General features: G+C 49.0%; 1 protein-coding gene across 1 annotated transcript in view; it reads left to right on the top strand.

Moving 5' to 3' along the window:
• Positions 1-15,787, top strand: part of MRPL27 (mitochondrial ribosomal protein L27) — a 31,137-nt gene extending 15,350 nt beyond the window's left edge. Inside the window, exon 4 of the mRNA XM_073588043.1 lies at positions 15,534-15,787. Coding sequence (XP_073444144.1) covers positions 15,534-15,740 — 207 coding nt within the window. The 3' untranslated portion in view covers positions 15,741-15,787. The remainder of the gene's footprint in view (positions 1-15,533) is intronic.
• The last annotated feature ends 4,059 nt before the right edge of the window (positions 15,788-19,846 follow it).

The raw sequence follows: 19,846 nt of genomic DNA, 5'->3' as shown, positions 1-19,846 counted from the left end.
CTTATTTTTAAAAATATACTGTTTTCATAGACAGTTTGTTCAAAAACATTGCAATTATACTATAATATTAAATGACTGCAATTCATATAGGTAACTTAGAGAAAATATGAGGAAATATTTTTTGCATAATGATTTGGAACACAGTGTGTGTATATGTATATATGTTTGTGTGTGTGTGTATATGTATATATATATATATATATATATATATATATATATATATATATATATATATATATTCTTTTTTTTTTTTTTTTTCCCTTCACCACGACAGCACCCACTGTAAAGAGGGATCCGCCCCATGGGAACATGAAACCTACAGAAAATAAAAGGGGGCGGTCTGCCTCTCCTCAGTTCTCTCCAGAGAACATACCTGGGCCAACGCATTCCACCTGTGCAGTATCTGCAGGAAAGGCAGGGGCTGTGGTCCAGAAGCAGCGTCGGGGGAGTTTCCGTTAGACGGCTCCCCCCTCATCGGATGGATGGAGTGATGACCGGGTCTGGGAAGGGCCGCCCGGTCTCACTCAGGAGCTCACCGGGGGACGGATGGAGCTGCGGGACAGCTGCTGTCTAAATTCAGCGGCGGGCCAGGGACTGAGCAGGCACGTGGATGGGCCGTCGCGGTGAGCACCCGGGCAGGTGACAGCGCCAATGGCGCACGGTCGCAGCCGGGGGGCAGCTTTCCGGAGGCCTGATGGACGCGGCCCGGTGCATGAAGCCGGGCCCGTGCATGCGCCGCCCGACGCAGACGCTCCTGCCCTGGAATTGAAGGTGAACTTCCGAGGTACAGGCGGTGCAGGGAAGCACTACTGCGCAGGCGCGAAGCATCGCTGCTAATGACCCGGAACTGGAAGGACTTCTGGGTTAGGGGGGCTAGAAAGAAAAAAAAAATTGTGTCCTCTATTTAAATGGAGCACCACTGGCAGTCAGTGGTGAAATCATGTCATCCCCAGGACAGGACACGCATCCTCCAGCAGGGGACTCTGCGGCCGGTGGCACATCCCGGGACCGCTCCGGTAGAGGATCCACGGATACCGCTCGCAAAAGTGACGCAGTTGTTTCAAGGTCCAGGACTGCACCTCGGCCGTCTGATCCGGTACAGATATGCTTCACTGGGTGAGTGTACAAAACTCTGCCTATTAAGCGGACACCCTTTTTTTCTCGCCATGTCTCCCCCTCTTTCAGGCCAAGAAAAAGGGAAAATCGAAACATAGGCAATGTGCGTTGTGTACCTAGCCTCTCCCTGATTCCTACCCCAAAAAACTTTGTAAGCAATGCATTAGTGAGACCAGGCAGGGGGCAGCAGTGTCAACTAAGGACATATGGGCTATAATTAGAGAAGAATTACGCGCCATTGCCTATGCTAATGCACCCCCAGAGGGTAAAAGCAAGAAACAAGTAGCTTCTAGCTCGGAATCCGAGGAGGAACAGGAGATGGCCTCAGACTCCTCACTCACATCATCATCATCCTCGTCATCAGAAATTGAGGGACGATCATGTTTTCTCCTTCGCCTCATTGGGGGACACAGATACTGTGGGTGTATGCTTCTGCTGCTAGGAGGCTGACACTAAGTGGGAAAAAAAGAGGTTAGCTCCTCCGCCGTATACACCCTCGCCCCTATTGCGGGCAGAAATCAGTTTTTTGCTTAGTGTCCATGGAGGCACACGTCTGGTTTTTCTCCAGACTTTTTTCGTCTTTTTCCCATGAAGATGAGACGGGCAACGGATCTTATTGAAAGGGTCCGATTTCCCCAAACCAACAACGGGCAAGCACGTGCGAGTGTCCCTCCACGTATCCTCTCCCGCGTTGTGGGGCACAATGCCGGACTTAGCCCTGACCACCCCTAGGTATTGAAACCATGCTTAGACTGCGGTGCTGCAAGGTGGCGGACAGTCCCTCTCCTCACCCCCTGAAGGGGTTAGATGGAGCTAGGGTGCCTGCACCGTCTTATTTTTTCATCGAGGCCCCCTCGCATACCTGCGCTCAGGCTGAAGAGGATCATCGGTGAGGAGAGGGTCTGGGGAGGGCTCCTGCAAAGATCCGAGGGCTGGAGCCCCCAGCTGGCGGAGGCCACCGGTCATGCAAGGCAAGAGTGGCTGGATCCGTCAGGCGGCGCGGCGCCGTTTAGTAGCGCCATGTTTTGTCAGCGCCATGGAACTGCGCCCCCCAGTTGGGTAGGGGAAAAATTGAGGGGGCTTCACTACCACCGGGCTCTCCTCTTCCTCCCCTCCCTGGTAAGTTCTTCCAGGGGTCATTCTGTAATTTTTGGATAAATCACCATCACGGGGTACCTATATTGTGTTCTAAATCTTATTCATGACTGTGACTTTTGGTCTTTGACCCTTGTGATATGGCCTGTTGGTGTTACTACGATACTATGACATAGGTTGCCATATGTGTGATTTCCCCTTTTTTGGCGGTTCTCTTACCGGGCTGTTTCCATCTAGGTGGAGAGTATAGGGGATGTTCTATGGGATATACTGTCCACATCTAATAATGAGCACACTTTTGCTATAAGGATATTTTTATCTGTTTGTAATAAATAAAATTTGATATTTTTATATACAAAATTGATTGCATGCTCTGTTTGTTTCTCCTGATAAGAAAAATTGAGGCCGCGGCCGGAAGTCCCGCCTCTAGGCCGCTCGTCATTTCCGGCGGCGAAGAAATCTAGGCCCCGGCTTCGGAGTGCGGCTATGCCGCAGAATGGATGTTCCGCCCCTAGAGCGGTTTTACATGCTGGTGACTCATTCCCACAGCTGGTGGCGCGCGATTTGAAGGTGGAGGCGTCCAGGACGGGTGGGGGCACAGGATTGGGGTAAGTGCTCCCCGAGAGGCCACGCTATAGGGGAACTGAGGTGCTACCTCCTCCCCCCTCCCCAGCAGCGTACAGATACAGCATGTCCGAAAAAGCAAAGGTGTACACGTTTTTACGCCCTATGGTTAAGGACATGGCAAGCCGATTCTATTTCTAAGAAGTCCTTGGCTTCCCTGCCTTATCAGTGCGGCCGCCTTTTTGGGGAGAAGTTGGATCAACTTATCTCCGACTCCACAGGAGGGAAGAGTGGGTTTCTCCCTTAACAAAAGGTCAAAACGTTTTTTCGTCACCTGTTTCAGGCACGTTTTCGGGCCTTTCGCAACCCCGGATGGACCACAGCGGCCAATTCCGCCGCCTCAGGCCGCCCCAACCAGGATAGGGAGCGGCAGGTCTCATATAGAGCCAACCCATTGGGGAGAATGCGTACTCAGCAGCCCAGATCGAGGGGATCCAGATCCCAAAGATCGTCGGCTAAATGACTCGAGGCCTTTACCAGACGACACCAGCAAGGTGGGCGGCCGACTACTCTGGTTTCGCCACGTCTGGTTCAGTGTTGCAGACAACGCATGGGTAAAGGAGTTAGTGGCCTCGGGTTACAAAATAGTTTGTCAGAAACCCTCCAAAACGTTTGTCTTTCTCGTCTTCCCAGGGTGGATACCCAGGCAAGGGCTCTATTGGGAGCCATCAAATCGCTCCAGCACAACGGAGTCATTGTTCCAGTGCCGGAACACGAAAGGGCACAGGGGTTCTATTCAAACCTTTTTGCGGTTCCCAAAAAGGACGGGTCTGTCAGGCCTGTTTTGGACCTGAAGCTTCTGAACAAATTCATCAGGATCAGACATTTCCGGATGGTGTCTCTTCGTTCAGTCATATCGGCCATGGAGCAGGGAGAATACTTGGCCTCGATAGACATCCAGGACGCATATCTGCATATTCCCATTTTTCCTCCTCATCAGAGGTTTCTACGCTTCGCCATCAGCGATCAACATTTTCAGTTCGTAGCGCTACCCTTCGGGCTAGACACGGCTCCCAGAGTGTTCACAAAGGTTATGGCAGTTGTCATGGCCATACTGCATTCCCGAGGCATAGTCGTCTTGCCTTATCTGGATGACCTCTTGGTCAAGGGCCCATCAATACGAGCATGCGAGGAAAATGTCAACATCACGCTAGATACTCTTGCCCGCTTAGGATGGCTGGTCAATGTGAAGTCCTCCCTTGTGCCAGCTCAGAGGATCTCCTTCCTAGGAATGATCTTCGACACTTGCCACTTGCCGAGGGTTGGTAATTCTCCCTCAGGAAAAGGCGCTAGCTCTCCGGCAGGGAGTCCGGACACTTCGCCAGCCAGTCCCTCATACCATCCGATCCGGGATGAGGATTCTAAGCAGAATGGTGGCAGCAATGGAAGCGATACCGTTCGCCCAGTTCCATTTTCACCCCCTGCAGCACGCTCTCTTGTCAGCCTGGGACAAGAATCCTTTCACGCTCGATCGACGGGGCCGACTATCCTCTCAAGTCAGGCAGTCGCTCGGATGGTGGATAACCAGTTCCTCTCTGACCCAGGGGAAACCCTTCCCCCCCCCCCCCCCCCCCCCAGACCATTGGTTGATGATATCAACCGACGCCAGTCTCCTCGGCTGGGGAGCGGTGTGTCGCCACCAGACGACTCAGGGACGGTGGTCGCCACAGGAGGCCCGCCTCCCGATCAACTTATTGGAGATACGAGCAATTCGGCTGGCTCTGCAGTAGTTTCATCACTTCTTGGCAGGCCGCCCCGTCCGGATCCAATCGGACAACGTCACGGTGGTTGCTTACATAAATCATCAAGGGGGCACCCGCAGCAGAGCAACCATTCGCGAGGTGGGGCACCTTCAGTGGGCCGAAGCAAACCACTCGGTGATTTCGGCTGTCCACATTCCGGGCGTGGAAAATTGGGCGGCAGACTTTCTCAGTCGGCAGGGTCTTGCATCCGGAGAGTGGTCTCTACATCCCGAAGTTTTTCAGCAGATTTGTCAGCTGTGGGGAACCCCGGATGTGGACCTGATGGCGTCCAGAGTGAACGCCAAGGTGCCCACATAAGTCGCTCGGTCCAGGGGACCCACAAGCAATCGCTGTGGATGCGTTGGTTCTGCCATGGAACCAGTTCCGCCTCCCATATCTATTTCCCCCACTGCCACTACCGAGAGTCATCAAGAAGATCAAGACGGAAGGGCTTCCGGCGATTCTGCTGGCCCCGTAGAGCGTGGTACGCAGATCTAATGCAGCTGCTCGCCGACGTTCCTTGGCGCCTGCCAGAGCGCCCAGATCTACTTTCTCAAGGGCCAATTTGCCACCCAAACTCAGGGGCCCTGTGTTTGATGGCATGGCTGTTGAATCTTGGCTTCTAACCCAGGCAGAGTTTGGGAGCAAGGTGGTCGCTAAAATGGTTAGCGCCTGGAAGCCTGCTTCAGCACGAATTTACCACCACACCTGGAAGGTGTTCTTTGCTTGATGTCGAGGCCAGAGTGTTTCTCCACTGATATTCTCGATTCCCAACATCTTGGCCTTTCTCCAGTCGGGCCTAGACTCGGGCTTGGACCCAAGTTCCCTCAGGAGACAAATATCGACCTTATCCGTCCTGTTCCAGCGCAGAATTGCTACCAATTTGCAGGTTAAGACTTTCATCCAGGGAGTCTCCCACTTGGTACCTCCCTATAAGGCGCCTATGGACGCCTGGGACCTTAACCTGGTCTTAAGTGTTCTGCAGGAAGCTCCATTTGAACCACTTCAGGATGTCTCTTTGAGGTACCTTTCCTGGAAAGTGGTGTTCCTAGTGGCCATTACTTCTATCAGGCGGGTCTCAGAGCTGGCGGCCCTATCCTGCCGAGCTCCGTTCCTCACTTTCCATAAGGATAAGGTGGTGCTCAGACCAGCCCCTCCTTTTCTGCCAAAAGTCGTGTCCTCATTTCACATTAATGAGGATGTTGTCTTGCCTTCATTTTGTCCAGCACCGGTGCACCGTGTGGAAAAGGCTCTTCACACGTTAGACCTGGTAAGAGCCCTCCGGAAGTACGCGTCGAGGACGGCACCCTTTCGTCAGATGGACACGCTGTTCATGCTCCCCGAAGGGCGCTAGAAGAGACTCGCTGCCTCGAAATCGACCATAGCCAGATGGATTTGTTTGACTATTCAGGAGTCCTTCTGCATTAGAGGCACGCCGATTCCAGCAGGTATCAGAGCGCACTCTACTCGGGCAGTGGGCGCCTTTTGGGCACTTCGGCACCAGACTTCGACGGAACAGATTTGCAAGGCAGCAACCTGGTCCAGTCTGCACACATTTGCCAAACATTGTAATATCCATACTCAGGCCTCGGCGGATGCGAGCCTGGGTAGAAGGATTCTCCAAGCAGCGGTGACGCACCTTTAAACAAGAGGTGCATGTAGCTTGGATCGGTGAGTCAATCTCCCACCCAGGGACTGCTTTAGGACGTCCCACAGTATCTGTGTCCCCCAATGAGGCGAAGGAGAAACAGGGATTTTTGTGATAGACTCACCGTAAAATCCTTTTCTCCGGGACGCTCATTGGGGGACACAGCACCCACCCTATTAGCCAAGTTGGCTTCTATTTTGTTTAATTTATACGCATTTATTTATGTGATAATAAGGGTGGTCTTTTTTTCTGGACATGTTGTACCTGTATTAAGGCTGATTTTGTTGTCCTCCTACTGCTTTGGCACCAAACTGGTTTCCGCCCGCAATAGGGGCGAGGGTGTATACGGCGGAGGAGAAGCTAACCTTTTTTTTTCACTTAGTGTCAGCCTCCAAGCGGCAGAAGCATACACCCACAGTATCTGTGTCCCCCAATGAGCGTCTCGGAGAAAAGGATTTTACGGTGAGTTTATCACAAAAATCCCTGTTTCCAGGACGTCCACCTGACAGCACTATGGAGGACGTCCTCCTCCTCCTTACAGGGACAGGAAAGCACACGAGAGGTTAAAAGGCCACGTCCCACCCCCTTTTCCTCAGTGTTTTTCCTGTCCCTGCACGGAGGGACACGCGAGAGCTTACCGGAGGGGCCCAGGGGATCGTGCGGCCGGTCCAATCCTTCCCCTGTCAAGAGGTCCCGGGGCCGAAACTTCCCGGTGGGGAGTCCCTCGGCTCCAAAGGCCAGGAGCAGGACGACGCTCCTGGAGGGAGCCGTTCCTCCCGGTGGGGGGGCTCTCGGCTCCAGGACGGGTCGGCTCCCCGCAGGCGGCTGGCTGTGCGGGCACCGACAGAAGTGGGCGCAATCGGCCGCGGCGGGCCGAGTACCCGCAGGACGACGCCGACGGCTGGGCAGTGGAGGCCGGAGCGCCATAGCAGGAATGGAGGCGGCTCCCTGCACGCGCCGAGCGCGGTCGCGCGCAGATGCCCGGCAGGAAGTGGAGGCGCGGCTTACCAGCGTCACATCCGGTGACGTCAGACGCCGGTTTCAAATCCAGGGCGCGCTCCTGCACCAAAGCGTTCTCCAGAGTCGTCACAGGTCGTTCCAGGCTGTGTGACTGCATCGGACGCCAGGGGATGGAAGGCAACACTGCATCTGGTGGAGGGGTAAGTGCGCATAGCGCAGACCACCCTCCCCACCCGTCCCCACAGCCCAGATCTGATGAGGTGCCCCTTATGTTATCAGGAAAAGGGAACCCCGGCTGAGTCCCCCTCGGGGAAGGACCCGGCGAAAGCCACCTCCAAATCAGTCAGATGTCCGGTGTGCAGAGTAAAGCTGCCAGACACCTATAGCAAGACCCTATGCGGTCCCTGTACCTCCAGGGTCATAGGCGAGGAACAGCCATCTCTACTTTCCGAAATGAGATCGCTGATAAGGGAAGAGATTCAGGCCTCTACAACCCGGCGTCGATCCCCCAGCCCTGGGCCAGGTCGCAAGCGTCCGAGGTGGGAACCAGTCCCAGTATCAGAGGCGAGCCCTAGCGAGGAATCCGATTTCCGGGACTCAGATCAGGAGGAAGAAGGCGAGATCCTGGGGGATAGTCAGGAGCAGAACAGAAAGTACCTATTCAGACTGGAGGATACGGACGAGCTGGTACACACGGTCAGAAATACCATGCAGATGGAAGAAGTCCCTAAGCCACAGTCCAGACAGGACTTAATGTTTGGAGGACTGGTGTCCCGCAAACAGGTGGTGTTCCCTGTGAGCGAGCACATCAAAGCAATGATCCTGGAGGAGTGGAAAGAAGCAGAGCGTCGGTTGACACTCTCCCGAAACTTTAAAAATAGACTGCCCTTCGATCCCGAGGAAACTCGGGCGTGGGAAGAAGTCCCTAAGATCGACGTCCCGGTCGCCAAGGTTACTAAGAAGTCAGCTATCCCAGCCGAGGACTCATCCGGTCTTCGAGACCCGATGGATAGAAAGGCGGACGTCTTGTTAAAAAGAGCATGGGAGACGTCGGCGGCCCTGATTAGAGCCAACATAGCAGCCACCTCGGTGGCTAGGTCTATGTTCCTGTGGTTGGGGCAGTTGGAAGAACACCTAACCAACAAGACCCCGAGGTCAGAGATACTAGCATCTCTTCCTCTCTTGAAATCAGCCACGGCGTTCCTGTCGGATACGTCGGCGGAATCAGTTAGGTTTGCGGCCAGAAACAGCTCCCTCTCTAATGCGGCCCGGAGAGCAGTCTGGCTTAGATCCTGGTCGGGGGATAACCCTTCTAAGGCAAAGTTATGTGCCATCCCTTTCTCGGGTCTGAGGGTGTTTGGTCCAGCCCTGGATAATATCCTTGAGCTGGTGTCCGATAAGACTAAGGGATTCCCGGAAGAAAAGCCCAGGCGGTCCCAGTCCTTTCGGAGAGGCTCCTTCTTCAGAGGACAGTCAGAGTTTAGGGGCCGGGCGAGGTCTAATAGAAGCTCCTACAAAGGCTCCTTCAGCCAAAGTGGGAGGAACAGAGGTCCCCCATTTGCATCGACATCTAGATCGAGGAGACAATGACGCCATAGGCATTGGGGGGAGACTTCGCCACTTTGCAGCAAACTGGTCACGAGTCACCAACAATCAGTGGGTCCTCAGAACCATCAGAGAAGGTTACAGGATAGAGCTCTATTCTCCTCCCCCCGACAGATATATTGCCCCCACTGTCGTCCAGGAGGACTCCGCAATGTGGTCGGATCTTCAGGACATGTTAGACTCAGGGGTCATAATACCAGTTTCACCGTCAGAAAGAGGGAAAGGGCACTACTCTTCCCTGTTTGCAATCACAAAGAAATCCGGCGAGGCCCGCACCATCATAAACCTGAAGCCACTAAATGCTTGGGTCAGATACAGGAGGTTCCGGATGGAATCAATCCGATCCGCAATTCCTCTGATAGACAGGGACGCAGTTATGTGCACCCTAGACCTAAAAAAGGCATACTATCAGGTTCCTATTCATCCCTCATCCCAAGGCCTACTAAGGTTCGCGATCAGTTCACCAGCCCGGACCTGCCATTTCCAGTTCCAGGGTCTTCCATTCGGGCTGGCCTCAGCTCCCAGGATCTTTACAAAGCTGGTGGTAGAGGTGGTGGCCTACCTGAGAGATCAGGGTATTGTGATTGTGCCGTACCTGGACGACTTCTTACTGGTGGCAAGATCCAAAGAAGCGCTCATCCGAGACAGGATCCGAACAACTACTGTGATGGAGTTCCTGGGCTGGGTGATCAACTGGGAGAAGTCGGACCTCACACCAGACACCAGAAAGGTATTCCTGGGAGTCCTCCTAGACTCAGCCGACAGAATATCCTGGCTACCCGAGCAGAAGCAGAAGTCCATTCAGGCCAGAACCAGAGGCCTGTTGAAGCGTCAATGCTCCATAAGGGAAGCAATGGAGGTCCTGGGCCTCATGACGGCCTGCATCCAGTGTGTCCGTTGGGCCCAATTCCACTCGCGGTTGTTACAAAGAGAGATTCTCGCGAGGTGGGACAGGAGTCAGGCGTCGCTAGACAAACCCCTAAGGCTCTCAGGACGAGTAAAGGAGTCCCTTCGCTGGTGGTTACAGGCCAGGAACCTTCAGGTGGGCGTGCATTGGACAACCTCTCCATACGTGGTAGTCACCACAGACGCAAGTGCGTGGGGATGGGGAGCCCACATAGAAGGGAAGATCTTCCAGGGGAAGTGGCCAGCAAGCATCAAGGCCAGATCCTCCAATTTCAAGGAACTCTTCGCGGTCTGGGAAGCGTTGCGGAGAAACCGGTCGGTACTAAAGAGTCGTCATGTTCGCATTTTATCCGACAATACAACGACAGTGGCATTCCTGAAACACCAAGGAGGAACCAGACATCAACCACTACAGGCACTGGCGGAAAAGATATTCACGTGGGCAGAACGGACAGTTCGATCCGTGACCGCGGTACATCTAGAGGGTTCCCAAAACGAAGTGGCAGACTACCTGAGCAGACAACAGATCCACCCGACAGAGTGGGAATTGAACGTAGAGATCTTCGACCAGCTTTGTCAGCGCTGGGGGAACCCCAGTATAGATCTCTTCGCAAGCCGGAAGAACTCGAAGGTTCCCAGATTCTACTCCCTAAATCCGATGGACCATCCAGAGGGCGCAGACGCCCTGAGTCAGACTTGGGGAGAATCCCTCTCTTATGCGTTCCCACCACTGGCCCTCATACCGGCAGTGCTCAGAAAGATACGCGAGGACCACGCAAGAGTGATATTGATAGTGCCATACTGGCCGAGGAGAAGCTGGTTTTCCCTTCTGGGAGCCATGGCAGTAGAAGATCCAGTCGAGCTGCCCTTGTGGGAGAACATCATCCACCAGGGCCCGATCCACCACCCGGACCCAGCAAGACTCCATTTATCGGCTTGGATCCTGAGAGGGACATCCTGAAGGCAAAAGGATTGTCGGAGCAGGTCATATCCACCCTACAGGCCAGCAGGAAGCCGGTGACGTCGGCAATTTATCGGAAGATATGGAAGAGATTCTGTCTGGAGGGTGGCAGGTCCGAGCTCGTGGCAGGTACCCCTGATCTCCCTAACATACTAGGGTTCCTGCAGGCAGGTTTTAATAAAGGCCTCAAGCCCAGCACTCTAAAAGTCCAGGTTTCAGCTTTGAGCGCCTTCTTCGATTATCAGTTAGCTGCACATCCCTGGGTGATAAGGTTTATAAAAGCCACACAGCGCCTGCGCCCCACGATTAGGCAGCTCACCCCGCCATGGGACCTGGGCCTGGTACTTCGGTTCCTCTGCTCGGACACTTTCGCCCTTAGTGAGAAGATAGCCATCCCTGCTCTCACTCGTAAAACGGCCTTTCTAGTAGCCATTACCACGGCCAAAAGAATAGGGGAGATCCAGGCAATATCCACTAAGGATCCATACCTCCAGATAAGAGAGGATTGTATAATCCTAAGGTTAGACCCGGCATTTACCCCGAAGGTAGCCTCTACAAGAAATCTGAACCAGGAGGTAGTGTTACCCTCTTTCTGCGATAATCCCCCGAAATGAGAAGGAGCGGCGGCTCCACTCGCTAGACGTGAGGCGCGCAGTTATAGAATACCTAGAGGCCACCAATAGTTGGCGTGTCGACCCAAACCTGTTCGTTCTCTTTGGAGGTAGGAATAAAGGGAAGAAGGCCTCTAAGGCGTCCATCGCGCGTTGGATTACCTCAGTAATCTCGGACGCCTACCAGGCTGAAGGCGCCAGCCCGCCTGATTCCTTAAAAGCCCACTCTACGAGGGCGGTATCGGCCTCATGGGCCGAGCGGGCGGGGGCGTCAGTTGATCAAATTTGTCGAGCGGCAACCTGGGCTAGTCTTAATACATTCTGCAAACACTACAAACTAGATGTGTTAGCTGGCCAACAAACCGCATTTGGGAGAAAAGTTCTCCAAGCAGTAATCCCACCCTGAGGAGGTGCTTTGGTACTCTCCATAGTGCTGTCAGGTGGACGTCCTGGAAAATAGGTATTAGACCTACCGGTAATGATGTTTCCAGGAGTCCATCCTGACAGCACGGGTAGTTCCCTCCCTGTTATGTTATACTATGTTGTATTATGTTATGTCATATGCTGTAATATGATTGTTTCATTAAACCGTTACTAGCATCATCCACCTTGTGGTACTTGTCAAATCACTGAGGGAAAGGGGGTGGGACGTGGCCTTTTAACCTCTCGTGTGCTTTCCTGTCCCTGTAAGGAGGAGGAGGACGTCCTCCATAGTGCTGTCAGGATGGACTCCTGGAAACATCATTACCGGTAGGTCTAATACCTATTTTCTACAAGAGACACAGTTCTTTCCCTATCAGTGAATACATTAAAGGTCCACGTATCTGCATTGGGGCCCTCTATGGCCATAATATATCAGGAAATAAATGGGTGTCCCGATTTATCACGGCTTGTGAACGGATTACTCCTGTTCACATAACCAGGGTCCCTCCTTGGGACTTAAACCTGGTCCTAGACGCCCTAACGGGACCCCCCCTTTGAGCCACTAGATACAGTATCTCTGAAATACTTGTCACTCAAAACGGCCTTTTTAGTAGCACTAACATCTGCTGGGAGAGTTAGTGACATTCAATCCCTATCCATAGATCCACCTTTCCTACTGATATTTCAGGATAGGTTGGTTTTAAAACCAGACCCCTCGTACCTTCCTAAGGTATCAGAAAAATTCCATAGATCACAAGAGCTACTTCTCCCCGCTTTCTTTAGGGATCCCTCCACTCCTGAAGAACAGAAATTGCACACCCTGAATGTTAGGAGAATAGTATTAAAATACATCGAAAGGTCTAGGAGTTGGAGGCAGTGTAGGGCTCTGTTCATATCCTTTCAGGGCTGCAAGAAGGGGTATGGAATCACGAAGAGCACCTTATCCCGATGGATCAGGGACGCCATCTGATTAGCATACTCTGCGAGAAATGAAAATCCTCCGGAGGGCATCAGAGCACATTCTAGTAGAACAATGGCATCCTCCTAGGCCGAGAGGGGAGACGTTCCAATTGAAGCCATATGTAAGGCGGCAATGTGGTCAGCTCCTTCTATAATTACTATAGGCTTGACCTCTCGTCAACTTCTGACCTAGACTTTGGCAGGACTGTCCTTGGCACGGTGGTCCCCCCCAGGTGATGGTCTCTGGAAATCTCTCCAGTGGGTGCTGTCGTGGCGAAGGGTAAAAAGCCGGATTACTTACCAGTAATGCCCTTTTAGTGAGTCCATGACAGCACCAGCTCACTTCCCTCCCTGAAATTAAATATAGCACATACTAATAGAGTGCGTTCCTTAAATATAGAGTAAGTTTAAACATGAAATGGTAGCATTTTGCCTAATACCTGACGGTTGCCCTGGTACTCTGAAATCCAACTGAGTAGGAGAGGCGGACCGCCCCCTTTTATTTTCTGTAGGTTTCCTGTTCCTATGGGGCGGATCCCTCTCTCCAGTGGGTGCTGTCGTGGCTCACTAAAAGGGCATTACCGGCAAGTAATCCGACTTTTTCTTTTTCTGACTAAATTTATATCTCTAAATAAAATAATTAAATGCATTTTATAGATGCAATCTTGCTATAGCGCATGTGACTTTTTTTTTTTTATGGTCATAAGCCACATCAGTATGAGTGCCTAAGCAGAGCACCACATGAAGACCCCCCCCCCCCCCACAGGCCACCCTGGAGTATGAGCATATCATTAACCCAAATCTGAAAATATAGATTAAACAACAACCACAAGACTAATTCCATCAACCAGGTATCATTTTAATCAGTATAACGGTGCCGACCTGACACTGTCTGTAGGTTACTCAGCAAAATCCTGCTGACAGGTTCCCTTTAAGGGGTGAGGAGCTGTGCTTAAGCATTCATTTTATCAAAACTACATCAATAAGCCCTGTATGTGACTCCACTGGAATCAGTGTTTGTCTCTTATGATGCTTCTCCTAGACTATTAAGCAAGAACTTGGTGCCAAGTTGCAATCACATTGTGCCACATTATAACAGAGTGTAACTCCTAGGAATGTGATGTGTGCCCCTCACATATACCAATCCCTGGGAAACTGAACTCTAGAGGTCATACTTGCATTAACCCCTTAGTGACATAGCCAATTTGGTACTTAATGACCAAGCCAATTTTTGCAGTTCTGATCACTGTCACTTTGAGGCTATAACTCTGGAATGCTTTAACGAATCCCACTGATTCTGAGATGTTTTTTTTCGTGACATATTGTACTTCATGCTAGTGGTAAAACTTCTTCACTATGACTTGCGTTTATTTATGAAAAAAAATTTGGCGAAAATTTTGCAATTTTCAAACTTAATTTTTGTACCCTTAAATCAGAGAGTGGTGTCAGACAAAATGGTTAATAAATAACATTTCCCAAATGTCAACTTTACATCAGCACAATTTTGGAAACAATTTTTTTTTTGTTAGGACGTTATAGGCTAAAAGTTGACCAGCGATTTCGCATTTTTCCAACAAAATTTGCAAAACCATTTTTTATGGACCACATCACAATCAAAGTGAGTTTGGAGGGTCAATATAACAGAAAATACCCAAAGGTGACGCCATTCTAAAAACTGCACCCCTCAAGGTGCACAAAACCACATTCAAGAAGTTTATTAACCGTTCAGGTGCTTCACGACATATAAAGCAACGTGGAAGGAAAAAATGAACATTTAACAAAAAATTTACTTTGGAACCAATTTTTTTTAATTTTCACAAGGGTTTCAGGAGAAAATGGACCACAAAATTTGTTGTGCAATTTCTTCTGAGTACAACAATGCCCCGTATGTGGGGGAAAGCCACTGTTTGGGCTCATGGCAGGGTTCAGAAGGGGGGGAGCACCGTTTCACTTTTTGAATGCTAGATTGGCTGGAATCAATGGTGGTGCCATGTCGTGTTTGGAGACCCCCGGATGTACAAAAACAGTGGGAACCCCCCCCCCCCTCCAATTCTAACTCCAACCATAACCCCAACACACCCCTAAACTTAATCCTAACGCCAACACACTCCTAACCCTAATTCCAACCATAGCCACAACCTAACCCTAACACACTCCTTACCCTATTACCAACCCTAACCATAATCACAGCCATAATCCTAGCCCCACCACCTGACTCTTGCCCCAACACACCACACCACACCACCCCGCCCTAACCCTAATGGAAAAATGGAAATAAACACATTTTTTTAATTTTATTATTTTTACCTAACTAAGGGGGTTATAAAGGGGGGGTTGATTTGATCACAGTGATCAAAATGAACCAATAGGACAAATTTCTTATTGGTGCCGGCAGATCTCGGTCATTTTCTTCCCAGAAGGAGATGTCAGGGCATCTAGGAGGGTCCAGGGACACCAGAGGTACCAGGGGGGTTTGGGGATCCAGAAATTATATGGAAAATCACTTTTTTTTTTTTTTTTGCGGTCGCCGTTATTCTGTGAATAACGGTGATCGCAAAACTAACTGCTGCCTTTAAAAGGCGTATCGGCGGTCGTTAAGAGGTTAAGGCCTCTGTTTATATTGGCATCAGATGCAACTAACCGCATTGTTTATATGAAAGCTGATGGATTCCAATCTCTTTCCTAGAAAATAATTTCTGATGCAGAGGTGAACCCAGTTTTATACATTGAACTGCCCTGATGAGTAAACTGACTTGTGCAGTCTATGTATGCTTGAGTTGTGGAAACATGACTGTGAGCAGGGAAGGGTGTAAATGAATGGTTCTGTGAATTACCTTGGTGGTAAACAATTGTGAATTCTGACACTAATCTGCATCTTGTAGGTGGGAATTGGACGTAACAAGACGTTGTTTGCGTTGGAGGATGGAATTGTGCGCTACACAAAAGAAGTCTACATCCCGCTCCCCCGCAGCAGCGACACCGTCAATATAGTCAATAAACTGCCTTTTGGCGCCGTCCTGTACAAAACCTTTATAAATGTTATTCCTAAGCAAAAAGAACACAGCTTTAAACTTGTGGAAATGATGTGAATACCAAATACTGTACATACTGTAATAAATAAAACTATTAGACACTGCTCTGTTCTATTCTCACTACTGATTTCCATTAGAGGACTAAGGCCAGAGCGCCGAGCATTGAGAAGGTGAGCCACCTGCTTAGGGATGAGGCCAGCCCTGAATTCTATAGAGATAGTGTGGCCTGCATCCATGCCGTGTACACCACTGACTTGGACCTCATTGACTAATGGCAGTATAATTCCTTTACCCATTTCGCTGCCATAGACATGTAAAAAAAAAAGTGGAGAGAATTTATCAAGGATTTTGTGCCGGTGTTTGCTTTAGAAAGTCACATTTTTTAGTTTGCTATATTTGAGTTCAAATGTCAAGTGTTCTGTGAAATTGTTTTCTTGCCACTTTAGCAGGATAGTGAATCGAGATGTTTTTTAAAAGGTCACAAAAAATCAGTTTATTACTCTAGTAGATGAAGTAACGTAAAAAGTGGAAAATCGACTCTAGACAAGTCTTACCTCTTCAAATTGGTCAAACATTGGCGACATAATGACAACATATCAGCAATTAAAACAGATTTTTTTTTTTTTAAATTGCCCTCATGAAAAATTTCATCCAATTACTATAAACACTTAACATATTAAGACTAGAGCTAAGGCCTTCGTATACTACTAAAGCCCAGTACTTTTGGTTTCAGGTGACGCCAATATATCAGGTGCAACATTTTCAGATCACCATTATTGTGTATGTATTTAAGTGATGAGGAAAGATCACGGCTTGATACCATCTTCTATCTTCTGGAATAGCTTCTAGTGACCCTAGTGGGATGTATATAAACATACACAAATATTACCTTGTTCTTTACTCTTAAAGCGAACCTGTCATCAGGATTTTGCTAAGTAACTACAGGCATTGTCTTTGTTTGCAGTATTTAGTTAATAGTTAATGAGATTCTCGTGGATTGGGGCGACCTGTGGGGTGCCTTTATGTGGTGCTCTGGCCTTATTGAAATCCTTGTGGGCTTAAAATCCTGTTCTTGTGCACGGCTTTCCCTGACTCCGACCCCACAGCACTGGTCACTACTGAGCGTGTGCATAAAGTGCAGCACAGATTCATCTCACCTAAAAGCCCAGATCCTTAGATCAGGAACAGAACAGACATTTATAGAGCATTTCATAACTTTCCCAAATTCTTAGGAAAACATTTACCGCACATCCTGCATTGTATTACTGTGCCCAATGTATTATATTTTAGGAGTCGGTCCATTTTATTCTGACTCCACCAAAATGGATACTGACTCAGACTGTACAGCCCTGGCTTATGCAGTTAATATTGTTTTTACCACAAAAAAAAACTTGCAAAATGGTGGCGACGCCTGCAAAGTAACATCTATCATTTGCCGATGGATGCTACTGTACAAGCGCCAGGGTAATCTTGCTGGAGCCAGAAATTTGTTTTGCTCCAACGAAATGGCGAACATGCAGTAGCATCTATCTGCAAGCAATGCTCCTTAAACTGCGCAAGCGCAGTATTTAAAGTAGGAGGCAGGTCACTGAAAGTCTAGTGACCTGTCATTTAAGCCCATAAGGATGACAATGAGGCCAGAGCACCAAAGAAAAACAATCCCCCCTCTACACGGCGCCCCAAAACACAAGAATCTTATTAACTGAAAACTGCAAACAAAGATTAACCCCTGTACCCCCAAGGGTGGTTTGCACGTTCATGACCGGGCCAATTTTTACAATTCTGACCACTGTTCCTTTTATGAGGTAATAACGAACACTTCCATTGATCCTGGTGATTCTAACATCGTTTTCCTGTGACGTATTGTACTTCGTGTTAGTGTTAAAATTTCATTCATATAACTTGCTTTTATTTGTGGAAAAAACAGAAATTTGGTGAAAATCTAGAAAATTTCGCAATTTTCCAACTTTGAATTTTTATGCCCATAAATCACAGAGATCTGGTACACAAAAAACTTAAGTAACATTTTCCACATGTTTACTTTACATCAGGACAATTTTGGAACCATTTTTTTTTTAGGAAGTTAAGGGTTAAAAGTTGACCAGCGATTTCTCATTTTTTACACCATTTTTTTTTTTTTTAGGGACCACATCACATTTGAAGTCACTTTGAGGGGTCTAGAAAATACTCAAAAGTGACACCATTCTAAAAACGGCACCCCTCAAAGTGCTCAAAACCACATTCAAGAAGTTTATTAACCCTTCAGGTGCTTCACAGGAATTTTTTGAATGTTTTAAAAAAAAATGAACATTTAACTTTTTCACACACAAATTACTTCAGGTCCAATTTTTATTTTACCAAGGGTAACAGGAGAAATTGGACTGCAAAAGTTATTGTGCAATTTGTTGGGGGAACCACTGTTTTTGCGCATGGCAGAGCCCAGAAGGGAAGGAGCGCCGTTTAACTTTTCAACGCAAAATTGGCTGGAATTCAGATCGGATGCCATGTCACGTTTGGAGAGCCCCTGATGTGCTTAAACAGAGGAAACCCCCCCACAAGTGACCCCATTTTGGAAACTAGCCCCCCCCCCCAAGGAACTTACCTAGATATGTGGTGAGAACTTTGAACCCCCAAGGGCTTCACAGAAGTTTATAACGTACAGCCGTACAATAAAAAAATCATATTTTTTCCACAAAAATGATCTTTTCACCCCCAATGTTTATTTTCCCAAGGGAAACAGGACCCCAAAAGTTGTGCAATTTTACCTGAGTACGCTGATACCCCATATGTGGGGATAACCACTGTGATCGCCTTACTGTGATCCTTGGGAGGCAGAATGCAAAAATCCACAAAAGGTGAAGAATTGGTTTTATTTTTTACGCCGTTCCTCGTGCGGTATTAGTGATTAGGCGACTTTATTCCTCAGGTCGGTGCGATTACAGCGATACCAGATTTATATCCTTTTTTCGTGTTTATCTTCTGTCACGCACTAAAAGACGCATTTTTTGGACGCTGCTCCAAGCTGTCAGTGCAGGAAGCTCAGCCACTGCAGCGCTGAGCTCCTACACTGATCGGGCAGGAGATGCCGAAACTTCAGCCTCTCCTGCCCGATCTCTGCTGTGTTTGGTCGGTCAGATTGACTGACCAATCACAGTGCTCTGGGTGGGTGCAGGGACCGACTGCAAGGGTCCCTGCACCCCTTGCTGTGCCTCTCAGCTGTCATAGACAGCTGTCGGCACTGAAATGAAACTGCGTGTTTACACGCAGTGACAGTTCAAAGCCAGGACGTGCAGTGTCTGTCCTGGTGCGGTAACTTACAACCGACTGTAACGATAATGTATCTATCATGTATGATGTTCCTTGTTATTACACTTTTCTAGAACGATTCATAGCTGCACAAAGACAAGCGACACCCCCCCCCTTCCCCCTTGTCACACATTGCAGCTTTGTGTTCTCCTCTGCCTGCATCTTCACACACAGTGTTACACCAGTGAGTGATTTCCCTCCTCACAGCAGGGGCCTTCTTTGTCTTCTTACTTCCCATAGACAATAATGAGAATCTAATCATTCGGTCATAAAACGATGTGAGGTTGTGATAGAAAAATGAAAACTACATATCTGGGACTTTCTTCGACAGGACTATTTAGCCTGTATTTTTCCCAGTTCTAACTTCAACGGAATCCGAGAAGTGGATTTCTGCGTAGCCGGGGCAGCCCGATGCTTCGTGTTTGGTTTTGAATGAACGCCAGCGACAAGCTGAATAAGATATGTGTTTCTATACGAGGTATCCTCTGCAAGATATTATAGTTTTCTTAGCCAGAATGTAACTCTGAAAGCAGGGGGAGGACTGTCACAAGTCGGCCCCATTAGTGATGTCACAAGCCCAGGGGTATAAGTCACTTTCACACAGGACAGCCCTCATTCTAGCCTGGGAAGCTGCTGCAACCAGACCTCAATGCATTGTGACGTCTGGCTCCTACCAGCATGGTTCTGCCTAAGATGATCTAAGCAATAAGTGAGTTTTATTTCTTCTCTTAATCCCCTTTTATTTGTATTCCCATTGTACATATTTTAATTGTCTCATATTGTAAAATCTTTTTATATCTTCTGTAAACACTGCCTATCTTTTGGGAGTAAAATATAAAATTATTAGTTCCGTCTCC

The sequence above is a fragment of the Dendrobates tinctorius genome, unplaced genomic scaffold, assembly GCF_039654945.1.
Source record: "Dendrobates tinctorius isolate UK_male_01 unplaced genomic scaffold, ASM3965494v1 ptg000103l, whole genome shotgun sequence".
Classification (NCBI taxonomy): domain Eukaryota; kingdom Metazoa; phylum Chordata; class Amphibia; order Anura; family Dendrobatidae; genus Dendrobates; species Dendrobates tinctorius.
This window is presented reverse-complemented; position numbering and strand designations above follow the sequence as displayed.